At 44.0% G+C, this 27,558-nt stretch overlaps 1 protein-coding gene across 2 annotated transcripts; it reads right to left on the minus strand.

The window, feature by feature from the left end:
• Window positions 1-235: 235 nt before the first annotated feature.
• Window positions 236-27,558, minus strand: DUS1L (dihydrouridine synthase 1 like). 2 transcript variants are annotated; one of them, XM_044983446.1, is made up of 14 exons: window positions 27,408-27,558; window positions 22,686-22,932; window positions 19,051-19,159; window positions 18,015-18,065; window positions 16,810-16,922; window positions 15,930-16,012; window positions 15,557-15,660; window positions 12,050-12,194; window positions 11,086-11,182; window positions 10,637-10,725; window positions 9,662-9,828; window positions 8,996-9,033; window positions 1,140-1,215; window positions 236-745 (listed from the first exon to the last, which is right to left on the minus strand). In XM_044983446.1, the coding sequence occupies exons 2-14, from the start codon at window positions 22,920-22,922 to the stop codon at window positions 600-602; spliced, it is 1,455 nt and encodes a 484-aa protein (XP_044839381.1). In that variant the 5' UTR covers window positions 22,923-22,932; window positions 27,408-27,558; the 3' UTR covers window positions 236-599. The 2 variants fall into 2 exon arrangements, with proteins under 2 accessions (XP_044839381.1, XP_044839382.1); XM_044983447.1 differs by lacking the exon at window positions 27,408-27,558 and adding an exon at window positions 26,905-27,121.

Raw genomic sequence — 27,558 nt, forward strand, 5'->3', positions numbered from 1 at the left:
CACCCTTTGTTTTTGTGTTCGAGACTCATTTCTTTGACTATGTATATGTACAGAGTCTAGCACACAAGGACCTCCTGTTCACTTGAGTAACACTATGGAGAGTTAGTCACTAAATGCTACTGTCCTTAAACACTTAGCTTCCTTCCTGACCTGAAAATGTCATGTAAGTGACATTGACCCAGATGCTGAACATACTATATTCCTGAAGAAATATTAGTTTAACACTCCAGCAGGATGTTCTAATATCAAAGATTTATTCCCCACTTTTAAAACAGCACATGAAGGGTTAATGTACAACAGGCAGTTCATGACCTTCGTACATCATCTCCCCCCACCCCAGTGCAGCATTTTCAGGCCAGTGCTTCTGGCTGAGTCCTTTAAAGTCTTTAAAAGACATTGAGAACTTTAGTTGCATCCTTTTATTCAAAGGCAGGATATTTCCCTGAGTAAGCAGCTTTTCCTTAAATAAAACTTGTCCAGACCTTAGAACAAACCTGTGGAACTACTCCAGGCTGCTGACCATGCTCTAGAATGGCAGATTCTTTGGCCTAGGGAAACAGAGACAGGGAAGCAGATCCAGTAGAATCTAGTTTGAAGGCTCACAGTACAGTGTCAATACCCCCTTTCAGTCCAGCAGTTTCCTCCACATCCCCTTTCTGTGTCCTTTCAATCTCCTGCATCGCTGGTTGGCCACTTTTCCACAGAAGGGACTTTTCATATTTGGTTTTAAAAAGTAATCCATGACCTGACAAAGAAAGATAAATAATAAATTGACACTGAAGTGCCTGTTCAGTGGGGAACAGAGCAGCCACTGCCCTGGGGTAACTATGTGCAGCTGTAGAAAATTTATTATGCTTTTAGGTTGGAGATGCTGCACCTTGAGGCTTCAGGAGGAAGAGCAGAAGCTGGTGTTATGTTGGCGCTCTATTACAGTGGCCAATGCTAAGTAAAACATTTCCATGAAAGCTAGGACACTCAGGATTTTAAACTAATATTTCTAATTATGCATATTAACAAAGGACATTAAAATGCCATACCACTTCCATATGTATTGATCACTTATTTTGACTTGGACAATTTGGTTTTATACAGGCCCACTGGTGCCAAAGAACAGGGCAGAGTGGTGGGGCTATACTTGCCTGGACAGTCTGCAATCTCTTTAAATGCTCTTTTCTTACAGCATCCTCGGCACAGATTAAACACACATTTGTTACCCTGGAAACAGAGACACACCAGTTAAGTCAGTGAAAAAAAAATCTTCACTGAACTGCTTATGGGAAGCACAACTGCAAGGATGCATGCAGGGCTTCTGAAGACAGCTGTCACGGTCTGGGTTCCTGCAAACAGTGATGGGGACAGTCAGTCTTCAGGCTCCTGATAAACGATATGGAGACCGGGGGTTGGGGGATGCAAAAATTAAGACCTGCCTGCTGGGTAAATGCTCTCTGCTTCTAGGTGATGATTACCATCCCAGAACGACACTATTCCACCTCCTGTAAAGCTCTCTTCTGGCTTTATTGTTGGGGGAAGTTTGTGCAACATGATTTGAGTGCAAACATTTCTAGATGGTGCTACAGCAGAAAAAACTGACAAAGGTGCGCTTTGGTCCTAAGTTTATTGTTTTGTCAATAAACGTAATGCAGTTAGGGTTGTGCTGTTGTCTCATGCCGTTCCAGCACGTCAAATTTCTGAAAATCAGGACACGAAGCAATAAGGTATAGGCCAATACCACCTTAACTCTGCTTCCCCCTGCCCCTGGAAATTGCCACTGGGAATTAGCTGAATGCATGCTGAAATGCAGTCACTGTTTGATGTACTTGAGTGAATAATGACAGGATTACTTGCAGCAGGCTTGGCAGAGCTGCAGGTGAGAGATGAGAATATCTGGGGATTAGTTTGAGAAGCAGGGCAGAGCTGCAACTGTGACAGGAGGAAATCCCTCCTTGGTTGGTCTGAATTACCCCTGCCCACTGCTGTGTGAGCTCAAAGAAAAGAGGTGCATGTGTACCTTGAGGGGCTCAAGTGTGCTTCATTTCAGTGCTGAATTCTGCAAGTTGTCAGGCACAGTGCATGGGTTCTTTTTTGCCAAGGGGCTTGTCAACAGTGAGGTGTGGTATGAGAGTGGTTTGTAGGGGGGGTTAATCATTAAATAAAAGTATAGCATTTGCTGAAGTCCTGTGGCTGAGAGGGAATAGTTTGCAAAAAGGGGATGATGGTAGTGTACAATTTTGCACTTCTGACTGTTTCTGGGGCTTAGGCTCAGTATTTGTGTAGGACAGGCATACGTAGCTTCCTGTGCCATAGAGTTTGCCTAAACATGAGTTTTGCCTTAGCAATAATATGACATTAGAATCTGTCCTACAGTTGCATATAGTCCCCGAGAATTCTGCAACTATGAGTCTCATAAAAAGTGTGCAGGAGTGTGTGCCTTATCACTTCAGTTCCTGGTTTTTCAGACATTTGAGCATCAGTGACCGTGCTAGCCTGGACAAGCATGCAACAACCCTGTACCACTAGAACATCACTAATGAAAGGGTTTTTGTCCATGAATTTTGTAATGTTATGAACATTATTTTTTTGGAGGAATGCTCACTCCAGCAGTTGTAGTTTTGTCCTATAAATCCTCCTATGGTTAGGTACTCATTCCTCATGCATTTCCCATTACCTCATCTCCGACTCAGGTGGAGCAGCACCTTTAGCCCCATTTTACAGGTGGGGAAACTGAGACAGAGGTGTCATGATTTTTCTAGTGGGCCACTGACAGAGCCAAAAACAGAACCCAGGTCACCTATGCTGCATTGACAAATCCAGCTTCAGTGCATAAGGCTGAGCTCGTCTCAGCTGAATGAGAATACTCCCTGGAGGTGTAAACAGTGCGAAACAATAGCTCTTGATAGGTCGGAACTACTCCATTTAACTCGGCTGGTGCGCTCATCCAGCCTCCCCTCTGCCAGTGCTTGACAGCATATGCTGTACATGCAGCATGCCCATTCTCACCTCACTCTGTCCTAATGCTTGGTGTATGCTTGTTCTCAACTCCCCCCATAATGGGTCAGGGCTTCCACAAATGCTGATTCACATGAGCCAAAGGCCCCTTCAGAGGGACAGGGCCTCCAACTTGCTTACATGAGAAGAAGCAGGGAAAGGACTTCAGACCCACCCTGCTCCTCCACATCCCCAAGGGCCAGTTCCCATGAGCCGCAGTAAGGAGAGGGGATTGGCTTCCCGCCTCAGCTTCTGGCTCCCCTCAGAGCAAGGGGCTCAGACTGTCTGACACCATTAGCATGACAGGGACCCCCCCCAGAGCCTGGCACACAGACACAGGAGGAATGTGGAGCATCACTGGTCCCTGTAGTCCACCCTCTGACCTGAGTCCTCAACCCCTCCCTTCCCTAACCACCGTGCCCCATTTAGCCCTCTCCCCTCCCAGCAAATATTTGGCTATGTAATTTCTTTTCTTTTTTAAACTAGTGTGTGTGCCGGCTAAATGGTCTGCTGTGCTCAAATTATAAATAAAATGACCCTTTGGCAGAGGCAAGGTGTAGCAACAAGTTTGTTTCATTTCTTTTCCGATTGCTGGCAAGGGTGGCTGCTGAATTTATATTGGTTGGTTCTAGCTCAGGTTCAACAACCACAGCCTGGCCCCGGGAGCCACCTCTGTCCTGTGACAATGGGCTGGCTCACCACCCTTTCTACACAGGCACAGTGTAATCCCTTGGGCACATTAGCACTAGACTCCACACTTCACTAAATAACATTTTCAATAGTGTCCCCCTAAAGGGAGCTAGGGTAACTACGAGCACTTGAGACCATGTGGGGAAAGAGCCATGGTTTGACAACTCCCCTCCCCTCCCCCAATCTGCAGGAAGACACACTACGAGAATGTCAACCTTATGAACTACAGCTCTCTCGGGCAATACAAAGAAAAGAAAAAAAAAATATTTCCAGAAACAGTTGCTCAAATGATCTCCAAATTTGGATCACGATCAGGGTTGGCCGGTGCCTCAGGAGGTATCTAGTCCAACCCCTTGCACAAAGCAGGACCAATCCCCCACTAAAATCATCCCAGCCAGGGCTTTGTCAAGCATAGCAGTGGGGAGCACAGGCCACTGGCTGCACAGAGATGGGTGATCACTGTGCAGCTCCCTCTGGGACACAGACTCAGCGGTGAGGCTGCACCCAAGCCTGACACACTACAAGGACCAGGCCTGCGCCAAAAACACCCAAAGGCCGTGCCCCTCTGTGCACCAGGTGTGGCAGGCAGGCTCAGCGAGGTAGGATCCAAGTGTGGGGGGGATCCAGGTGTGGGTTGAGAGGGTTCTGTGTGGGGCACTATGGGGTGAAGGTGGCTCAGTAGGGGAGCCAGGTGTGGGGTGGAGAATCTGGACACACTGGGGCTTGTTGGGGGTTCTGGGTGCAATGGTAATGGGACTCTGCAGCGGTGTTCAAGTGAAGGTGCTTGGGGCTAGGAGGAGGTGCGGGGGGAGACAGCGCTCAGCAGGGGGTGTGGTGGGAACTTAGTGGGGGGGGGGGTCCAGATGCAGCTGGTTGGGCTTGGGAGTGTGTGCAGCTCCGGGTGGCTAGTCGGAGTGATCCAGGTGCAGGGGGAGTGGGGCTCAGTGGAAAGGGGGTCTGAGTGCAGGGGGATGAGGCTCTGCAGGAGGAGCTGGGTATGAGGGGTTCTGGATGCACAGGGAGTGGATGAGTGAGCAGCTCCCTGAACCAGGATCCCTCCCACTACAGCTGAGGAGTGATGGGTGCAGGAAGCGCGGAGGGGTGGGGGGGGAGGAGGGAGGAGGAGTGTGCAGAGCTTCCTTCAGCTGAGGGAGAAATCTGGTGATGGGCCTGACCCGGCCCTGGTTGCCATGCAAGGGCAGAGGAAGTCCCGGCAGCCCCAGCCCAGCCAGGATGAGCAGCTGAACCCGCCACAGGATAGGAGCCACCAGGGTCGCCTTACCACTCCTGAGGTTTTCCCCTTCCTGCCCCATCAGAAAGTCATTATTCTGTGGGGGAACAAAGAAATCAGCGAGGGACATAAATTCTGCTCATGCGCAGTGGCGCAGAATTCCCCCAGGAGTAATGTGGACAAGGGGGAATCCCGAGGATACAGTGTACTTATATTTTCAGAAAGCCTTTGACAAGGTTCCTCACCAAAGGCTCTTAAGCAAAGTGAGCTGTCATGGGATAAGAGGGAAGGTCCTCTCAGGGATCGGTAACTGGTTAAAAAGATAGGGTAGGAATAAAAGGTCAGTTTTCAGAATGGAGAGAGGTAAATAGTGTTGGCCCCCAGGTGTCTGTACTGGGAGCAGTCCTATTCATAAGTGATCAAGAAAAAGGGGTAAACTGTGAGGTGGCAAAATTTGCAGATGATACAAAAACCACTCAAGATAGTGAAGTCCAAAGCAGACTGCAAAGAGCTACAAAGGAATCTCTCAAAACCGGGTGACTGGGCAACAAAATGGCAGATTAAATTCAGTGTTGATAAATGCAAAGTAATGCACATTGGAAAGCATAATCCCAACTATACATATAAAATGATGGGGTCTAAATTAGCTGTTACCACTCAAGAAAGATCTTGGAGTCATTGTGGATAGTTCTCTGAAAACCTCCACTCAATGAGCAGCGGAGGTCAAAAAAGTGAACAGAATGTTGGGAATCATTAACAAAGGGATAGATAAGACAGAATATCATACTGCCTGTATATAAATCCATGGTATGCCCACATCTTGAATACTGCATGCAGATGTGGTCGCCCCATGTCAAAAAAAGATAGATTGGAATTGGAAAAGGTTCAGAAAAGGGCAACAAAAATGATTAGGGGTACGGAACAGGTTCCGTATGAGGAGAGATTAATAAGACTGGAACTTTTCAGCTTGGAAATGAGAGGACTGAGATCTATAAAATTATGACTGGTGTGGAGAAAGTAAAGAAGTGTTATTTAGTCCTTCTCATAACACAAGATTTAGGGGGGTCACCAAATAAAATTAATAGGCAGCAGGTTTAAAACAAACAAAAGTAAGTATTTCTTCATACAACACACAGTCAACCTGTAGAACTCTTTGCCAGAGGATGTTGTGAAGGCCAAGACTATAACAGGGTTAAAAAAGAACTAGATAAATTCATGGAGGATAGGTCCATCAATGGCTATTAGCCAGGATGGGCAGGGATGGTGTCCCTAGCCTCTGTTTGCCAGAAGCTGGGAATGGGCAACAGGGAATGGATCACTGGATGATTACTTGTTCTTTCCCTCTGGGGCATCTGGCATTGGCCACTAACAGAAGACAGGATCCTGGGCTAGATGGACCTTTGGTCTGACCCAGTATGGCCGTTCTTATGTTCTACCTGAGAAAACATCATACCACAAATTCTGAAAACAAACAGTGTCTTTCTTCTTCATTCTGGAAGTCTTGCCTATTTGGCCTAGAAGCTCTTGAGGCCAGGTGTCTTTTGCTGGCTGTTTAGAAACTCTAGCACAATATGCACATTGCTACCACTGTAATAATGCTAATAGTAGCAAGTGTAAACGATAATGTGAGACGAGCTGACCCCGTCACCTTTGCTTCTCTCAATCAAGGCAAAGGGCACAGAGCTCACCCACCTGTAGCAGAACCTAGTTCACAAGAACAAACAGAGTGAAATCCCAGTGCCCTCTCAGTACTGAGCAGAGACATTAAACCAATGAATTGTGCAACCAACAAAAATCTTATTAGAGGGACGCTCCTGCTTTTTAATCTAAAGAACATCTGTGTAACTAAGGGCAACATCTTCCTCATACTCAGGACTGCAGAGTGCCCACCCGCCTGGACTGTATCCTACCATAGCCTCAAACTGTGGGATTTGCCCATGCCTCATGCCAGCTGATACAGCCATTCCCAGTCTCTATTCAAGCCTAACTTGGTGTCTCATTTGCATATTAATTCAAGTTCAGCAGTTTCTTTCTGGAGTCTGTTTTTAAACCTTTTCTGGAATGGCTGAGCCATTACACACATTGAATCTATTTCCCCATGTTAAGTATTTTCACACCTCTTGTCAAACTGTCTGTAATGGGCTATCTTGATTATCACTACAAAAGTTTTTCTCTTAATTAATTAGCTTTTTAGAGTTGGTAGGACAACTCCCACCTTTTCATGCTCTATGTATGTGTATATATAGCTCCTTACTGTATGTTCCATTCTATGCATCTGATGAAGTGGGCTGTAGCCCAGGAAAGCTTATGCTCAAATAAATGTGTTAGTCTCTAAGGTGCCACAAGGGCTCCTGTTCTTAGTGCGGCTACAGACTGACACGGCTGCTGCTCTGAAACCTGTCAGAATGGGACAGCTTTCATTAATAAATAGGGCTGTCAATTAATCGCAGTTAGCGCAAGCAATTAACTCAAAACAAAATTAACTCGATTACAAAAATTAATGATTAATCATGAGAGTTAAAAAATTTATCGCAGTTTTAATCACACTGTTAAACAATAATAGAATACCAATTTAAATTTATTATAAATATTTTTGTATTTTTTCCTATATTTTCAAATATATTGACTTCAATTACAACACAGAATACGAAAAGTACAGTGCTCACTTTAATCAAATAATATACAAATATTTGCACTGTAAAAAAGATAAAATAAATAGTATTTTTCAATTCACCTGATATAAGTACTGTAATGCAATCTTTTTATCACGAAAGCAAATGTGAATTTTATCAACTTACAAATGTAGAATTATGTAAAATAAATAAATAAACAAACAAATAACTGCACTCAAAAATAAAACAATGTAAAAACTTTAGCACCGACAAGTCCACTCAGTCCTACTTCTTGTTCAGCCAATCACTAAGACAAGTTTGTTTATATTCACAGGGAGATAATGCTGCCTGCTACTTATTTGCAATGTCACCTAAAAATGAGAACAGGTGTTTGCATGGCACTGTTGTAGCCGGCATTGCAAGGTATTTACATGCCAGATATGCTAAACATTTAAAAGCCCTTTCATGCTTTGACCTGTAGATTATATTATTTTTTATTACAAATATTTGCAAAGTTAGCACTGTACACTTTGTATTCGGTGTTGTCATTAAATATATTTGAAAATGTAGAAAATCATCCAAAAATATTTATAACAAATTTAAATTGGTTTTCTGTTACTGTTTAACAGTGCAATTAAAATCCTGATTAATTTTTTTAATCTCACAAATAATCCAGATTAAGTTTTTAAATAATTTCTCATCCCTATTAATAAGCCTTCCCCATAGTGAAGTTTGCATTTGATCTGATATCCCACAAAACAAATATGTTTTATTAGTGGAACCCTCAGCACTGAAGAGGGTTAATTTTCTCTTCTAATGAAGGGAATAGATCAAAATCCTCCAGTTCTGTCTCTGCCACTACCAGGCATAGATATAGAGTTTGATTCTCATTTAAATCTGATGTGTGCCTTGCCTTTCATTAGTATTTTTTCCTTTTAATTTCCTGCTGTTACTGTAGACCAACTGCTCTTCCCTACTCAGTCATTGGAAAGTTTAAAATATCTGTCTTGTATACCTATTAAGAGAATCATTCAGATGTTTAATCCTTACAGAAAGCTATACAAATAACTACAGTATGAGCTTTATTACCTAGCAAACAGAGAAGTTCCCATGGTGCAATTAGTAAAAGTTCATTTGGTCAGAGATTTGCTTCCAAGTGTGCTTGAGGGACTGATATTTAATAATGTAACAATCTCTCAGATGATTTAACAATTCAAACTGCTGACCAGAGGTGCTGAGAACAATAAACCACCAAAACTGCTCTTTGCAGGAAGAAGAGAGGTTAAAGTATCCAGAATAATCTATTTATAGGTCATCTTTACCCTGGGTAATAGCTTCATCTCAGCATCTGATATAATCACTTGTCTAATTAGCACAATGGCCTTTGCCTGAGGATATATTGCAGGATATATTGTTTGCATTTCATCAGAGTTTAAACAGCATCCATTACTAGACACTTGAAAAGGGATGGACCTACCTTTGGGTTTCCACAATGATCACATTTTGCATATTTAGCTGGAAAAGAGAAACAAATTTGGTCTATGAATATCCCAGACAGTGAATGATATCCAAAAGAGAACAGCAAATTGAATGCTCCAGGGTGACCAACCTTTGCAGCCAGAAGGTGCATTTTTGTAGGAGCAATATTTTACACACACACAAAAATTAAAAAGGGATTAAAAGATTTTGCTGAAGTTTTAAAAAAATTCTCTGAACTAAGACCAAACATAGAAATATCAGTCCCAATGAATTTGTTTGAGAAAGTTATAAAACAAGTTGGGGAGAGAAGAAAGGGGAGCTGTTTAAAATAGACACTGCATTTCAACATTATACAATAGTGACTGCAGCTGTTATAACAGAGTTTATAAAGCACTCCAAGATGAAAGACCTGATTTCACTGTGAAACTGGTGATAATCTGCCCCTTTCACAATGAATTCCCTTCTTCCTGGTCAACTCCACTTAGACTGAGTTTCTTGTTCCCAAGGTTTCCCAAGCCCCCTTTCTGGGCTAACTGTAGGAAAACTTCCCCAATTGCATAATGGGAATAAAGAGGAGAAGGTAGAGGTGGCTTTATACTAAAAGGTAATGCTAGCAGCCTTCCCCCTTCCTTGTGCCGATCAGGATTAGGACAGGTTCTCTTACGTTTCAAAGATGGATCAAAGCGTTTATTTGGATTTCTCAGTTTTTTCTTTTGTTTATTCTTTGAGAGAGTATCACAGTTTCCATCATCCTCATCCTCCAGGGCTCGTTTCCCTCGCATGCCTCCTTCACACCCACTGGTTCCATTTTCCTTGCACATCTCCTTTGGCCTGAAATGGTTGAACATCATTGTAAATTAACAGAAGGGGGACAACTGGGTGTTCCTGCACCAACAGTACTTTTACAAAAGCCTAGGCAAAATGTGTTGTCTATCATGGCTGTCACAGGTGAGACACAGCCCTTAAAAGCATGGAAGAAAAGCTCAAATATTAGGGGTTTTATAGAATAGCTCAGAGTTCTAAGGCTGCTATTAAAGCAAAAAGGCAGGAGAGCAGTATCCTGTGCATGGTGGGCAGCTAAATTAGTCAGTTCCATAAAAAGCTTTTTGTTCCCAGGGTAAATGTTTGTACTGAAATTCTCAGTTGGATAGTCTTCTCCTGCAATCCAAGATTTTCCCTCTAGGTAGGTGGTGCTATCAGTTTAAAAAGATCTCATGCAAAACACACAATCATCTCTGATATAAAGGGCATTCAATCCCCATCTCTACTCTACTGGCGGATATAGGTAACAGATGAATGCTGCCTGTAATTACAGCACATTGCCAAGTAGCAGTGTTTGCTTCATGTGCTTGTCCCTATTCTAAGCTTCATTTGATCTATTTTATTTTTTATTTTCTAGAGGTAGATAATAAACTTGAGGAAGGAACTAAAAGGGGAAGATAACTTTTTGTTAATTACTCTCCCCCCAAATACCTTCCTTTGTTCATTGGGATGTTATTTTTAAAAACTATCCAGTCTTTGTTTTCTATAAACAATCTTTCAGGGCATAAAAACTGGAAATGGGTATTCTGAGGTGGTGGCACACATGGATCCTGTCCAGTAAGTTCTCCTAGGGGCGGTGCTAGAGTAGGCAACTTACCCTGGCCTGACGTATGGCTGACAGATCCAATGGAAGAAAGGCAATCCTCCCTTTGGCTTCTCTCCTTCTTTCTGATTAGCTATTTCCTCCTGCAGGATACAATTACAACCAATGATACCTATTCAATTTGCCTAGATGCACCCATGTCATTACTACCTTAAATTCCTGGAAAGGCACAAAAAAAATAAATTAAATTTATACACACCAACAGTTACAAATGGAAAAATCCACCCTCAGATAAAGCTATGGAAAAAACATAGCAGATCTGAACACTAAAGAAAGAAATTTGAATGGGAGGGGCCAGTACAACATTTAGCTAGCCAGGCAGTGATGCTGGTAGGTTACAAAGTTCCAAGACTGCACGAACACAGATCAAGTGCACGTGACACCAGCAGGTTCCCTCCAAGTAGGGTCAGTGTTACTCCAGCAGTTAAGGCCCACGTTGGTACCTGGCATCGTAACTTCAGGTCTCTGTTGACATCTGCAATGCCCTCTAGTGTCTTTGCTTTTGCCAGTTCTTCACGAAGCTGCTGGTAAACCTGCAGCCTGAGACAAATCCCAAACATCCAGTTACTTTCATTTACCATTTCTAAATTGTGGAGACTGAACAATTCCTTTACAAGAGCTTTTTGTAGCTTTTTCTTGACGCATTTGCCAATTGCCAAGAGTTTAGCTGTTTCATTCTTCAAATACTAACTTCTCTGACTTGGTTCTGCGATTAGGTCAGAATGTGAACTCTGTGATACCATGCTCATTTACACAAAAGAAGACTGAAGTCCTAACATTATTAGGGATAGCGTATCAGTGGCTGGATATCTATAATCAGAGATTTCATAAGGCTAATTATGTCTGCTGGCACCCAGAGTGAAGGGGCAGGCAGGGACTGCTCCAGTTTCAGAGAGAAAAAGAATGAAATCAGTTTCCCAGGGATATCTGTGAAGGTTAAAGGCTTCAGAAAACATCTTTCTCTCCATGCATACCCAAGAGAGGCTAATCTAGCATCAGCAAGATTGGCCAACCTTCTCCCAAAAGGCAAAGTACTTCCACGCAAGGTGAACTCTCAAAACATCCTCACACCTTCTTGTCAAACTGTCTTAAATGGGCTATCTTGATTATCACTACAAAAGATTTTTTTCTCCTGCTGACAATAGTTCATCTTAATTAATTAGCCTCTTAGGGTTGGTTGGGCAACTCCCACCTTTTCATGTTCTCTGTATGTATGTATATCTCCTCACTATATGTTCCATTCTATGCATCCGATGAAGTGGGCTGTAGCCCACGAAAGCTCATGCTCAAATAAATGTGTTAGTCTCTAAGGTGCCACAAGGGCTCCTGTTCTTTTTGCAGATACAGACTAACACGGCTGCTACTCAGAAACCTCTCAAAACACTATAGCACAGTGGAGATACTCACGTGTGATGCCAGAGCTTGAAGAGATGAGCCCTGACATAAGACAGTGGGCAAGGATATTGGTGCACTATCTCCAGGTACTCCTCAGTCATCTCCCATACCACAGGGTTTCGGCCCTCAAACAGAGCTGGGTTATGAAGATTACCCTCTGGGGAATAACAAAGAGGAATTCTAAAAATTTCATTTCAGGGTAAAGCAGGTGGCAAAACCTCTTGTGTCCATGAGCTGGACCAGCTGTGTCCTGGCCTGGCCTGACCACCCAGGAGGGACCATTAGATCAGCAGGTCTGACCTCTTGTATAACATAGGCCATTACATTTCACTCAGTTACCCCTGTATTGAGTCCAATGACTTGTGTTTGGCTAAAGCATCTCCCATGAAGGTACCCAGTCTTGATATGAAGACATCAAGACCTGGAGAATCTACCATTGCTCTTGATGGCTTGTTCCAATGGTTAATCACTCTCACTGTTTAAAAATGTGTGCCTTATTTTTAATCTGAATTTGTCTGGCTTCACTTTTGAGCCATTGGTCCTTGTTATGCCTTCTCCACTATATTAAAGAGCCCTTTAGTACTCAGTATTTTCTCCCCATGAGAAATGTAATTGAGTCCACACTCAATCTTTTTTTTTTGATAAACTAAACAGATTGAGCTTTTCAAGTCTCTCAGTGCTTGGGATTGTCTGTTGCAAAGCCTATCTTGCAATTAGGTTCCTATGACATTTTTATAACAGGGCAGGAGGTAGGAACAGGAGGAGGGGGAGGAAAGAGAACTTCCCTCACAACACTTAGCCCAGTGGTTAGGGTACTCCTTTGGGATGTGGGAGACCCCCAGTTAAGGCCTCCCTCTATCTCAGGGGTAGAAGAGATTTGAACAGGCCCTTCCACCTCTGAGGTGAGTGCCCTAGCCACTGGGCTATTGGACAGTCTGATGTGAGGCTCTCAATCTCTCCCATGGGGCCTGCTTCTGGGATTTAGGAACCTAAGTCCTTCTGTGAATCTAGCCCTTAGGTTGTTGTGGGGTTTTTTAACTGGTTTTGGAAAACAAACTAAATGTTTTGTTATTTCAACAATAGATTAAAATCCACAAGAAACTAAATTATAAATGCAGTTTTCCAAATGGCACTAAGAATAGAGCCTCTTACCTAACAGTTTTGTAAAATCCATATATATATAAAAAAAACCCTAAAGGACCTGATCCTGCAAACACTGAAGCAGGTAAATTACGTTACTCACAAGACCAGTCCCATTGACTTTAATGAGACTACTCATATGCTTGAAGTTAAGCATGTGCATAAATGTTTAAAGCATCAAGGGTTATAATTTTACTTTTATTAAAACCCTTTTTTAAATGATATAATATGTCACCTCAAAACAAATTTGCTTCAGTATTAACAATAAGTTACTTAGACTCAAACATTAACAAAAAGTTACTGAAAACCTTTTTACACATCTAGCCAAAATTTTCAAACTAAGCGGCTAAAGTTCAGCTCCTAAACCCGTAGTTCGGCGCTTAACGGGTGCAATTTACAGAAGTACTTAAGTGACTTAGGAGGAGATTGGTGTGGTCAAAACATTTCAACTGTCTTGACTTGTGGAAGTTCAATAGGTATCAGAAGGTTGTGCTTGTTGCAAATATAGTATGGACTATTTGTTTCTTAATTTTTTGTGTTTCAAGTTTGTTTTTCCTCAGAGTAAGTAAGTTAATAAGGTCACAGACTTGTCTTTTTCAGCATAGATGAGCACTCTAAGCGTTGAGCTTCTTAGCAGAAAAAAAATGTAAAATCTGAAATTCTACTAATATTTAGGAAGCTAAAGAAACAAGTATAAAACATTCACTTTAGCAATTTAAGACAATAAAATGGAAAGAAAAGAACTAACAACATGTAAAAAAACAACATCTAATTTTTATTTAAATTGATTTTTAAAATTTAATCATGAATTTTATCCACCCTGATCAGTAACTAACCCTTCACCTCACACATCTGAGTGGTGCTGTCTCAGAGGAAAGCCTTTGTTGGTTGTAGATGTACCAACAGTAATATGGTATTTTTAATGTTTGTAAAGCACTTTGAAAATATAAAACATTGTGACTAATCAATCCTTACAAGCCAACAGGAGGTAAGTATCATTATCCACTGGTACTCAAGGGGAAACTGAAGCAGAGAAGATAAGTGACTTGCCCATTCTCAAATAAGGAGTCAGTGACAAAGCCAGGACTGGAACTCGAGTACAATTTTCAAAAGCACCTCTGGGCTTGTCTACATGGTAAATCATGGGGATGTTAGTGTAAAATAGCTAGGGTGGGAATTTAAAATCACTAGCTATTTTGCACTAGCTCCCCATGTGACCACTCTTATTCTGTGCGAAGAATGCCTTTTTGGAGTTTTGGTTAAACCACTGCAAAAAGGCACTGTTCAGTGCAGCAGCAGAGTGTCCACCTGGGGAACAGCTATTCTGTACTAACTATTCTGGGCTTCCTTCCCTGTAGACAAGCCCAGAGTCCCATTTTCAAAAGTGAGTTAGGCACTTAGAAGCCTAAGTACCATTGATTTAGGCTCCAAAGGCCCAGATTTCAATGGCAGTTCAGTACATAAATACCTATGAGGATCTGGGTCTAAGTGCCCAAATCACTTTTGAAAATTGGACTTAGGCATCTAAGCCATTTAGTTCCTTTTGAAAATTGTACCCTCTGTTAAATCATGCTGCTTTAATGGAAGTCATAAAATAATCCAACATACAGTGCCACGTATTTGGAACAGGCTGCTCTTTCTAAAGGAGGAAGCAAGCATTCAGGTAAGAAGTAAGATGCCAGCAGGACAATGAGTATTATAGTGAAGGAACCTAATGCTGCCCCGTCTTAAACAATACCCTAGAGACCTTCTGTTTGCAACAATGCCAAAACACCAACCAGTAGCCACAGAGTCACTAAATGGACAAAAACCAAAGGCCCAGAACAAGTCTTCTCTTCTGACACTTCCCACCTCAGCCCTCTGGAAACCATACACCAAAACCTTTATGTACTGATTTGTCTGGATGACAGAGTGACAGATATAATGGACACTTGGAAGATCCAAAGATTATCAACTTTATAAATGTTATATATATTTTGATGGGCTAGGAAATGTATTCTGGCTCCAAGGGGATGTAACAGATATTTCCTGAAGGAACCAAAACCACTGGGGGATAATTAATGCAATACCTAGGCAAGTAACAAGCCTGCAGAAGCCTCACCTCCTGGGGAAATTGCATATATTAGTTTGACCTGGTTCAAGAGATCAAACAAAGAAATGAAAACTGTATAAGTGACCAGTCTGACATAGGGAAGGACCTATTTGACCCAAGATGCCAGTATGAGGGAGATGCAGATGAAGAGCAGTCCTCTTCAAATCAAGGCCATTCAACCAACCATACTTGAGTCTGGCTTTAGTTTCTAATAGATTAGGCTAACATGGATCCATCAAGGGGATTCAGAAACAAAGTTATTATAGAAGAAAGTTCATTCTCCTTACCTGCACTCATGACACCATGCACTCCTGTCTTCTGCATACACTCTTCCACATCACTGAGGTACTGGATGTTTCCATTTGCAAACACAGGGATGCTCACAGCCTTCCTACAAAAGTGAAGAGAACAATCACACAAAACAAAGAATTAGAAAACAGAAACCAACCTGCTCACAATGTGTTGAATGAATCAGAAACATCTAATGTTATCACAAATTCCTGTTTCCCCTTTGATGCCCCTGCACCACGTTCTGGATCCAAACCTTACACTGAAACTGAACGTGTTTAGCCAGAAGCTTGTCTAACCCTTGGGTATGGGGTTAAGGGGACTATGCACACCGATGCACGCACATGTTGATATCTGTACAGGTGCACTTACCTCACAGCCTTGATATGCTCCCAGGATGCCACACCAGCAAGAGGTCCCTTCTGTTCCTTAGTGCGGCCATGGACAGTCAGTAGCTAGGATGCAAAGTTTCATTTAATTTTCAATGTACATGGATCATTAGAAACAAAAAAAGCTACACCAGGAAATTTCCCCCTCTGCTCATGTATGGGGATGCCACAGAACTCCCAATGTTACCTCAACCACTGTGCGGACTCTGGCCCCAGAAATGCCACCAGCTCACATACTGTGACAAGGACTTGGGCATTTCTGAACTCTTCACTCCCTAACAAGGCACAGACATTTCCTGGGAGATTCTATAGCATTCCTGTATCCTCAGCTCTCTTACTGATTTGGTATTCACTTTGGAACAAGTAACAAACATGGCTAAACCTGCTGCTTTTGGGCATAAGGCCAGGCCACCATCTGTTATATTATCTCATTTTTGATGGTCCCTCCCAATTTGTACAATTTAATTGGAGTTAAATGCCAGGAAATCCTCCTATTTCTCATTTGTTACTGGCTGTGTCTGCTACAAGGTGTCCCTTCACAGACACATTGATTTCACACTTTCATGTTGCCTCCTACAGCGTTGTGCCTAGACAAGAATTCTCACTTCCAGTGAAGGAGGCAGCATGGTGCAATGGTAAGAGCAGGACACTCCAAGTTAGGAGACTCAGGTTCTATTGCTGATTCTGCTATTGACTCTGCTGTGTATGACAATGAATAAGTCACAACTCTCTGTGTCATTTTCTCCATCTGCAAATTAATATAACCTATCAGTTTCCACAAAACACAGAGATCTTTGGATGAAGGTGCTTTATAAAGATATTTACGTCTAATGCAATAGTACTGTAAGCAGCTGCCTCCTTACCTGGCAGCCAGCCTTCTCCAGCAACTGTGCATACTTCACTGTCTTGCCAATTTCTGGGAAAACACGGATTTTGCATGTGATGGGAACAGAGAGCTTCTCATGAGCAAGCAAAACTGGGGAAGGATTGAAAAGACAGGTAAGTGGATTGCACAATGCTTTGAAGAGAGTCTGTTCTCCCCAAGATCTGTGCTGCAGAATGGCCTAACGAGCCAGCACTCCTGCGACAACTGTATTGTTTATACTTAAGGCTGTGAGTCTTTCACGGAGGTCATGGATTCCATGACTTTCAGGAACATCTGGGATTTCTGCAGCAAGTGGTGCGGTTGATCTCAGGGCCACCTGAACAGCTGAGGAAGCCCCAGGGCCAGCTGCACCGGCTGCTGCTCAGGTGGCCCCAAGTAGCAGTCTGGGAGCAGCAGCGGCAGGGCCCCAGGCTGCCCCACACCCTGGAGCAGCAGCCGCAGGAGATGCCCAGAGCACCTAAGTTTTAGTCAGGGCATTTATATAGTACAAGTCATGGACAGGTCACAGGCCATGACTTTTTGTTGTTGCCCGTGACCTGTCCATGACTTTTACTAAAAATACCTGTGACTAAATCGTAGCCTTATTTATACTGCACTGTCTGTATGTCTACACAGACTAGGGGAGTGGCCGCAAAGAGTGAAGTCAAAACCTGAACTGCAATAAGAAAGGCATCAAATGCTAAAAATTAATTTACTGCGCCTCCTCCTCCCTTTCCACTATATTAAGTCCTCATTCTCCTTACTTTCAAGGCCCTTAACAGCTCATTTTCCTTACTTATTCACTCTATTCTTATCACGTCAACCCTTGTTCCTTCTGCTCTACCAACAATGCCAGCCTTGGTCTCCATTTGTCTACTTCTCCCATAAATGTCTCTGTTTCTTTCCATGCTACCACTCATACATGGAATGCCCCTCTGAACTGGCCTATAAAGTCACCATCCTCTTCTCAAGACTCACCTCTACCATGATGCTTGTGAGAAACGATCATGGCTAAGTAGAGGGCCTATTCAAGATAGGCAATACAATCTGGGTCTTTTTTGTGTGTGTGGTCAGTGCCCAGTATGTTGTGGGGCTACCAGAATAAAAAATAAAATACCCACTAAATTTCCCCTATATTATGTCCCCACCCCACTCGCTCCCAAAGTGAGACCTCGGTTAATGAGACCCCTTTCGGGGACTTACTCATTTTCTGGAGAAGAGCCCACTCCTCTTGCAAGAATGCTCCATAATGACCTGTAACAAAATAGCACATTATGGGCTGGCACAGACAGACAAAATTATGATCCTAAAGGGCTCTGTTTCTCTCTCTCTCTCTCTCTCTCACTCACACACACACACTCTCTTCCACTCTTCTGCCAAATTGGAAGTGCTAGATCCTTCTGCTTCCCATGATACCCCAGATTCACAGATTAAACAATGAAACCCCACACCCTGCTCTCTCTAGTTCTCCTTAAGGCGGACCAATGTATTGACAGTTCAAAGTCCTATTTTCAGGGTTTTAGAACTGGTATGTAAAAATTCACTCTGGGTTTAAGGTTGGCAGAATTGAAGGGTCTATTGTCTCTGGATGCCGATGTATAGTTCCTATCAACCCTTAAAAAACAACTTGTGCTCAGGAAACTGAACTGAGGAACAGATGATTAGCAAACTTTTGGTTCCTCCCTTTTCTTCTCAGCTAAAATGCCCTGACCTAGCCCAGAATTCCTGATATCTGTTTCTTTTTCCCCACAGATATCCCTGAAATCTCCTTAACCCTCCTGCAACTCTTTCAGTTTTTTAGAAGTTAACATGAATAAGCTCTGTATGTGCACTGGGGACACAGGAGACCCTAAATGTTGGCCTGCAAGAGATTATTTTAAAGGAAGTCTTAAGTCTGACTGAATAATTAAAATCAAAATTTTCTAGTTTCTGATTGTGGAAGGTTTTAGTAAACCCTTTTAAACACGTAAAATGACACTTTTTGGATGGATATTCTGCACACAAAAGCTGGCTAGCAGTGCTTTGTAGAACTACACTTCAAGCAACTAGTTTTAGCTTCTGTTACTTACAAGGTACCAAACCCAGTCCTGGTTAAAATGAGTGTAACTGCTGATTTCAACAGAATTGCCAGGCACATCCAGGCAGGATTTGGTCTACAGGATGTTGCACTGCCATAGGGTAAGTTTAGATGTGCAACATGTCATTGCTTTGTTCATTCAGAGCTCAGATTTGCACATACCTCTCTTTGCAATCATCTGAGGGCAACCCAAATTCAGGTCTATGGCATCACAATAATCCTGAGCCAACAGTGCGGCCTGGACAAACACTTCAGGGTCATTGGCACAGAACTGAGAAAGATGTACATAAGTAACAAGTTAGGCAAGGCTCAATTTCAAGTACTGACAAACTATTACTACTACTTATAAAGGACCTCATTGCTATAGTGTATGGATACAATTTATGTATCTTAGATTAGAAGCAGAGACTGATTCTCAAATTAAAGGAATATATAAGCCTTGACATGCAACTGCTGCAGAGCCACAACTTTAAATAACTCCCCCCACCCCCAAAAAAGCTCCCCCCAAAACACAGAAAGCTTAGCATTCCAGAGCCAAAGTCAAAAGAAACTCTGGACAAAGTGATGCATTTTATAACACATTTTATATGTGCCAAGGCCAGGTGAGAGTGGATTCCAAAGGAGAGCATTCACTATCCATATCTATCTAAAATAAGCATTCTGGATATACATAGGTGGTTAGCAGAAAAGAGGAAGAAAGGATGTTTCTGAGGTAACTGGGTTATGAGCTAGTCAGGATATTGTAGATACCAACAGGATCAATGTTACATTCCACAGGTGGATTGTTAACCAGTGCAGAATGTGGAGCACAGATACAATATGAATCAATTGTTCACAGTCTCAGATCAAATTAGTATTTAACATATAAAGGTAATAATTGGAGATATACCAATCTCCTAGAACTGGAAGGGACCTTGAAAGGTCATCAAGTCCAGCCCCCTGCCTTCACTAGCAGGACCAATTTTTGCCCCAGATCCCTAAGTGGCCCTCTTAAGGATTGAACTCACAACCCTGGGTTTAGCAGGCTAATGCTCAAACCACTGAGCTATCCTTGAATTCATCAAGAGTAAGTGTGTTTTCATTTTGTTTTGTTTTGTTAAGGGGGACTCAGTCAGATAGTTTAGGCTCCAAATGTAGTCATTTTAAACAGGTTTTACAAAGCCCAGTGCTAATGACAAAAATGGTTTGATGATTAAAACTGAAAACAGACTAGTAAGGTTCATTGTCCAAAATGAATAAAATATAAAAACCAAACAAACAGCATAACAGGGGCTGTTACAGGGTAAAATTGCTCTGTATGGTAGTTTGGGTTCAGTCTCACCTGTGCCTGATTTACCTCCCAGGGCATGCAACTGTGAATCAGGTCTGCTGGGAGATATAAAGGCAGCCTGCAGCCAGCAGGAGGGTGAGCTGACAAAAGCAGCAGTATGATGGAAGGTACTCGTGTAATAAGGGTTGAGGAGGAATAGCTGTAGCTCCCATGCAAGTTAGCTCAATAGGAAATACTTTTTTGGGGACAGACAATGTGATCATAGAGATCAAAGCACTTGGCTGCTTCACTTATTAAGGTCTTGACACTAAGGCCTGGGGAATTGGGCTTGCTACACCCTGTGGTGTCACCTACTGAGGTGGGTCAAAAATCCCCTGCACTGAAGGGGAAGGGGGGAAGGATTGCTGAGCCCTGGGAAGGGCTGAAGGAAGCTATGAGCTGGGGTGAGGTGTGATAATTATGACTAGCTGTATGACCCAACAAGAGTCTATGTAGAAAACTTTTATACCCTAAAATGGAGAAAACTGATGACTTAACTAGACAAACCCAGAACACTAGAGCAGAAGTTTCTAAACTGATGTGACCTTTTTGGAGATGTTATCCTGTAACAAGGCAGTCTGTGCCCTTTAAGGAGTAGTGGGACCTGGAGTCAGTCAACCCCTGTTCATCATATGAGCCCTTTAAGGAAACAGCAATTCAAGGGAGCACCAGACTAGCTGGGGAAGGAGGCCAGGTGTTAATCAGGTACCTCCTTAACATGACAAAACCCAGCTGTTGGCTAACTTGCAGGAGGAGAGAATCCCTGGGATGGGACCCAGAAAGGAGATTGGTAGGCTGGGGAAGCCCATATGAATCACAACCCCAAAAAGGAGGGCAGGGGGCCTGAACCAAGGGAATGAAATGTGAGTTCAAGGACCAAGGGAGACCCTGTGGAGCAGGGCTGGAACCTGGACATTGGTGGGCTGGGGAAGCCTGCTTGAATTGCAGCAGAGTCCCATCAAGGAGGGCTGTAGAATCCCTTTGCCAAGGGGGAAGGAGTTGAGTGCAGAGACTCTCCAGAGAGGCCAGAAGCTGTAAGGGGACTAGTAGAGCTCCCTGGATTGGAGGGAACTGGGAACCTGAAGCCTTGTAATAAGGGTAAATTGGAACTGAAGTTGCCTAGTGCCCAGGTAAGGCTTGAGGACCTATTTTCAATAGAAGACATAATGCCAGACAGTGTCTTAATAAAGGAAGAGTTGATTGAATGGTCACATGATGGTGGACTCTCTCAAATTCAACAAAGTGCGGTCAGGCAGCTTTTGGCTGAGCAGTAGAGAGGCGTTAATTCCTGTATAAGGATAAACTTTGAAACTTCTGATGCCTTTCAGCACTACATATCTCTGTGAGACTGGCTTTTCTGCCCTGATTGCCATTAATAGCTAGTACAGGATGAACCTCAGGTCAGAACTGGACCTATGACTGAAGCGATCCAATATCTCATCTGACATAAAGCAACTGTGTTGTGTGAAACAAGCACACCTGTCTCATTAATGGCATTTTTTAGTATTCAGTGCTACTCAATACTTTATTTTTCTTTATTTAAATTTTGTAAAAAGGCAAGCAAAGTGAACTTTGGCTCATGTTCAACAATTCTCCAAATAAGGATTAGGAGGAACTTCAACTTCAAGTTAGGTAAGTCAAATTCAAGCCATTGACTTAGTTCAGCAACAGACCAAAATATATCAAGATGTCACTTATGACACTTGTTTCTTGTAATTTGAGTAACAAAGACAAATAATTGCTGCTGACTTTTGATTTACTATCTAAAAACCTGAGATGCTTTAAAAGGATGCTATAATCTAATGTTTTAGGATTCCTTGAGTTTTTTACTATGGGAAAGCCCAAACCAGATGTACACAAAAAAGTGGCATTTCATACATGAGGTTTTTTTAAATAAGGATGAATCAAAATTAGGAACTACAGGGCTAGACCTCAGCCAAGACACCTGTCCAGCCAAGGAGGAAACTCAGCATACCTTAATGGGGAAGGTGTATCACTGCTGCTACAAGGGAAAGTTAAATTTTAAACATCCAATTTTAATTCTAAAGTTAATAAGGAAACTTTAAGACCTAAGCTGATAGTCATCAAACAAATCCCAGATTCACTCATTTCAGAAGGTCCGGTATACCTTTTCCCTGCTCTTACTTGTTTACATAGTCTCTCAAGAATACATTGCTCTGTTTATACGCTGAAATTTCTTTCTTGGGATGTCCTCCATTACTATCTCTTCATGGAACAGGCAAGACTCTAGGGGTGAGAATTCTTCTTACAGATAAGATCAGTAATAATTTCAGGTATATGGCATGAGTTAGTGTTTGTACAGCACTTCAAGTAAAGGGCTATAAATAAGTATTCTGTAGCAGCATACTCTCCAAGTTTATTTATATTACGGTAACACCCAAAATATGCCATAAGAACATACACTTAGCCAGGGACTAGCTCTACAGAGCTTACACTGTAAAATTAAAATTCCTTTTAATGACTTTACCTGCACAATCAGTGGCCGATCCTCAGGGCACACATCACAGTATAAATTCTCTTTGCGGTAATTGGCATCTCTGACAAAGACCTGAGCATGCAGCATGGGTGTGTAACACAACTGGGCTCCATGGCGACGGCTCAGTAGTCTCCAAGCTAGTTCACTCTGATCCACCATAGGAGCAACTACATAGTGAGCAGCTCTCAATGTGTTTCTCCAGAACTCAAACCCCTGGAGCTTTGGCATCTTACCCAGACTAAAAGAAAAGAGGGAAATACAGAAATAATTTTTTTCAAAGTGAAATTAATCATGAGCAGAGACAAAAGAATCTGACAATCTTTTCCTAAGTAAACAGTAACAAATATTTCTAGTGTCAGGTGACGTGTGCAAAGAGAAGCCTGTCCCCTGCTGTACTTTTCTATAATATTTCTAAGATGCCCACCACAAAGTGCACAGAGGGCTCGTTCAGTCCTGGTTGTGATAGCTACTGTACAAACAGCACCCACAAGATTTTTTTTTTTTTCAAAATAACACAAACCCCTCACCACCTGCCCACTTCATATTTCAACCTATTGGTCACGAGAAAAAGCTCTAAAGAGACTCTACTGAATAATATGATATTCTTAACCTCTTTCAGAGGGTATGGCTGGAGAGTCTTGCCGCATGCTCGGGGTTCAGCTGACCGCCATATTTGGGGTCGGGAAGGAATTTTCCTCCAGGGCAGATTGGCAGTGTCCCTGGAGGTTTTTCGCCTTCCTCCGAAGCATGGGGCAGGGGTCGCTTGCTAAAAGAGTGGGTAGATCGGCTAATGTGGCCTGCATCTTGCAGGAGGTCAGACTAGATGATCATAATGGTCCCTTCTGATCTTGAATTCTATGATTCTATGATACTCAGGTTCTAGGAGGCAGCAAATTCGTGAATTACTTAAATCAAGCCAGATCTCTGACACTTGGTAAATCTACCTAGATTTCACTGTACTTCAGCTTGGTGGTATTCTACCTAAAAGTGCATTACCCACATAAAGACTTCTGCCTTGCCTTTCAGGTAGATAAGAGAAATGCTGTGGTGGTGGCAGCAGCTTTCAAAAGTCAAACTGCAGAGGAGCGTAGGAGTAAGTGAACTTGAGGTGAAAAGTCTATGACTATTCTGCCCCATGGCCAAATGTGACTGGCAGGAGAAGACTCCAGCCAGGAGCTTAGAATAAGAAAGTCCTGAAAAGTCCTGTGACAGCATATGAGTGAGGATGAAATCACAGGAAGAAAACTTGTTTGCAGTGATGATGTAACTGTGTTGATCCCAGAGTGAGAGATGTGGTAGGTGAGTTAATTGTTTTAGGAATAAAACTGTAAAAGCAGGATCAGGTGAGCCATGGTTAAAGAAAAATCAGAGCTAAAGAATGAATTGCTTTGACCCTTTACATTTGGTGTGGGTTAGACACTTTGAAGCTTTAATTTCTATTAAATAAAGAAACATTTTAGAGAGAGCTTCAACTCACCAACATTAAAATCAACAGAAGGAGGGATTTGAGGCTATTATTTTTCATATTTGATTTTCTTGTGGGGTAGAAAACAGACTGTCACAACAGCAAAGAACATATCAGAAATGGTTTGGAATCCTCTGGCAGAACCCACATTCAAAGGACTAAATAGTTGACAGTAGTTAGTGTTTTACTATTTTATTTGCATAAACATAAAAAGCACTAAATATGTAAGCACCTTTCGGATCCATTAAATAAATAAAACAGCAGGCTCTCTAAAACCAGGAAAAAATTCAACTTTAAGTCAAGATCCTTATCCTCAACAGCCTGCCCTTCAGTCTTCCCTCCCCAAAACCCTCCAAAAACGATGGGTTGTGCAGTGTGCCCATGAAGGCCAACAGATTCAGGAGATTTCGGACCAAGGGGCAGGGGAATGTGAATCAGAAAATCTGGGATAGCTCATGGAAAATGTCCTGCCTTGAGCGCCGGCCGGAGTGCCTCCACCAACCCCCGTGGCAGCAGCATGTGGCAGTGAGATAGGCCTGATCTACACTACGCCTTTAAACCGAATTTAGCAGCGTTAAACCGATTTAACCCTGCACCCGCCCACACAACGAGGCCCTTTATATCGATAGTGGTGCCTTGTTCTATAGCTTGTTTGGTCCTGCTTTGAGCAGGGGGTTGGACTAGATGACCTCCTGAGGTCCCTTCCAACCCTGAGATTCTATGATTCTATGATATAAAGGGCTCTTTAAACCGATTTCTGTACTCCTCCCCGACGAGAGGAGTAGCACTGAAATCGGTATTGCCATGTCAGATTAGGGTTAGTGTGGCCGCAAATTGACGGTATTGGCCTCCGGGCGGTATCCCACAGTGCACCATTGTGACCGCTCTGGAAAGCAATCTGAACTCGGATGCACTGGCCAGGTAGACAGGAAAAGCCCCACGAACTTTTGAATTTCATTTCCTGTTTGCCCAGCATGGAGCTCTGATCAGCACTGGTGGCGATGCAGTCCCAAATCCAAAAAGAGCTCCAGCATGGACCATACGGGAGATACTGGATCTGATTGCTGTATGGGGAGACAAATCTGTTCTATCAGAGCTCCGTTACAGAAGACGAAATGACAAACCATTTGAAAAAATCTCCAGGCTATGATAGACAGAGGCCACAGCACAGTGCTGTGTGACAAGCGTAACGGAAAGCCAAAGAATCAAATGGATGCTCATGGAGGGAGGGAGGGGGTATTGAGGACTCCAGCTATCCCACAGTCCCCAAAAAGCATTTGCATTCTTGGCTGAGCTCCCAATGCCTGAAGGGTCAAAAACATTTTCCCAGGTGTTTCAGGGTATATGTCGTCAATTTACACCCTTCCCCACCCCACCCCACCCCCCCCTGAAAGAAAAGGAAAAAAACGTTTCTTGCCTTTTTTCAATGTCACCCTATGTCTACTGCCTGCTGCTGGTAGACGGGGTGCTGCAGCGCTGAACACCAGCATCCCCTTCCCGGTGGCAGATGGTACAATATGACTGCTATCCATCGTCATCATCAGCCCGTGAGTGCTCCTGGCTGACCTCGGTGAGGTCGGCCGGGGGCACCTGGGTAAAAATGGGAATGACTTCTGGTCATTCCCGGCAGATGGTACAGAATGGCTGGTAACCGTCTTCATCATAGCAACTGGAGGCTGAGCTCCATCAGCCCTGCCCCTTTCATGTCTAAAGAAAAGATTCTGTACTGCCTGGACTATCATAGCAGTGGGAGGTTGGGCTCCTCTCCCCCCCCCCCTTTAATGTCCTGCCTGGACTATCATAGCAGCTGGAGGCTTCCTTCCCCTCATTTTATCTCACTAAAAAGGCAGTGTTTCTTATTCCTGCATTCTTTATTACTTCATCACACAAATGCGGGGACACTGCCACGGTAGCCCAGGAGGGTTGGGGGAGGAGGGAAGCAATGGGTGGGGTTGTTGCAGGGGCACCCCCTAGAATGGCATGCAGCTCATCATCTCTGGGGCTGACACGGAGCAGCTGTGCTCTCTGGTTCTCTAGTACACTTACCCTATATTCTAGGCAGGACTGACTCTATTTTTAGACAAAACATAAAGAAGGGAATGACCCGGGGAGTCATTCCCATTTTTGTCCATGCGCCCCCGGCTGACCTCAGCGAGGCCAGCCTGGAGCACCCATGACAGTAGCAGATGGTACAGCATGACTGATAACTGTCATCTCATCGCCAATTTACAATGGCATGGCAGACGGTGCAATAGGGATGGTAACCGTCTCTGCTACCTTGCAAAGGCAAATGAATGCTGCTATCTAGGCAGTACCGCGTCTGTCAGCAGCATCCAGTACACATATGGTGACAGTGACAAAAGGCAAAACGGGCTCCATGGTTGCCATGCTATGGCGTCTGCCAGGGCAATCCAGGGAAAAAGGGCGTGAAATGATTGTCTGCCGTTGCTTTCACGGAGGCAGGATTGAGTGACGACATTTACCCAGAATCACCCGCGACACTGTTTTTGCATTGGGATCTCAACCCAGAATTCCAATGGGCGGGGGAGACTGCGGGAACTATGGGATAGCTACAGGATAGCTACCCACAGTGCAACGCTCCGGAAATCGACGCTAGCCTCGGTACATGGACGCACACCGCCGAATTAATGTGCTTAGTGTGGCCGCGTGCACTCGACTTTATACAATCTGCTTTACAAAAACCGGTTTATGTAAAATCGGAATAATCCCGTAGTGTAGACGTACCCTTAGTCTCTCAAGGAGGCAGGTCTCAAGCCACGTAGGGCGTCCCAGAAGAACCATGGTACCTACACCGTGGCAGGGTCACGTGCAGTTTGGCTGAGCGCTGCCATGGAGCTGGTAGCGATGCCCACACCGCCGGCTGGGCGCAACGTCCCGGCTAGCCCAGGTCCGGGACTGCGCCCCAGGCCCCCAGCGGCACCCGGGGCTGTGAATTCCCGTGTTCACTCCGGCTCCTTCGCTATCCCGCGGCAGCCCGGCCCCCGTCACACCCCCGCTCCCCGGGCACGGGGCGGGCCTACCTGCTCCCCGCCCAGCCGGACGCGCCTGTCAGTGCCCAGGCGGGCTCAGCGCACCCGGCCCCGCCGCCCCGGCCGGGACGCCAGCGGGGCCGCGCATGGGGGGTGGGCGGTGCCTGCCGGGCCCGCACAGGCTTCAGGCCGGGCGCAGGCGCCTCTCCCGCCAAGGCAGCGTCCGTATCCCGCCCCCGCCGAGACCCCCCACGGTACCTGCTCCCCGAAACGCTCAGAGGCTGGAGCCGCCGCCGCCGCCGCCTGCGGGCCGGGAGGCTCGGCCCCTGGCTGGGCGCTGAGGCGGCCGGACGGTGCCTCCGCCATCCCGCTCCGACCGGATCCCCGGTGCTACATCGCACAGGCCCCC

This window comes from Mauremys mutica, chromosome 12, assembly GCF_020497125.1.
Source record: "Mauremys mutica isolate MM-2020 ecotype Southern chromosome 12, ASM2049712v1, whole genome shotgun sequence".
Lineage (NCBI taxonomy): Eukaryota > Metazoa > Chordata > Testudines > Geoemydidae > Mauremys > Mauremys mutica.

Bases quoted from the DNA above. Each gene is read 5' to 3' on its own strand.
- DUS1L (XM_044983446.1), bottom strand. From the start codon at position 22,922: ATGCCAAAGCTCCAGGGGTTTGAGTTCTGGAGAAACACATTGAGAGCT. The intron at 16,013-16,809 runs GTAAGGAGGCAG...TTTGCATCCTAG, and splicing joins TGGAGAAGGCTGGCTGCCAG to CTACTGACTGTCCATGGCCG. The intron at 746-1,139 runs GCAAGTATAGCC...TTTCTTTGTCAG, and splicing joins AGAGATTGCAGACTGTCCAG to GTCATGGATTACTTTTTAAA.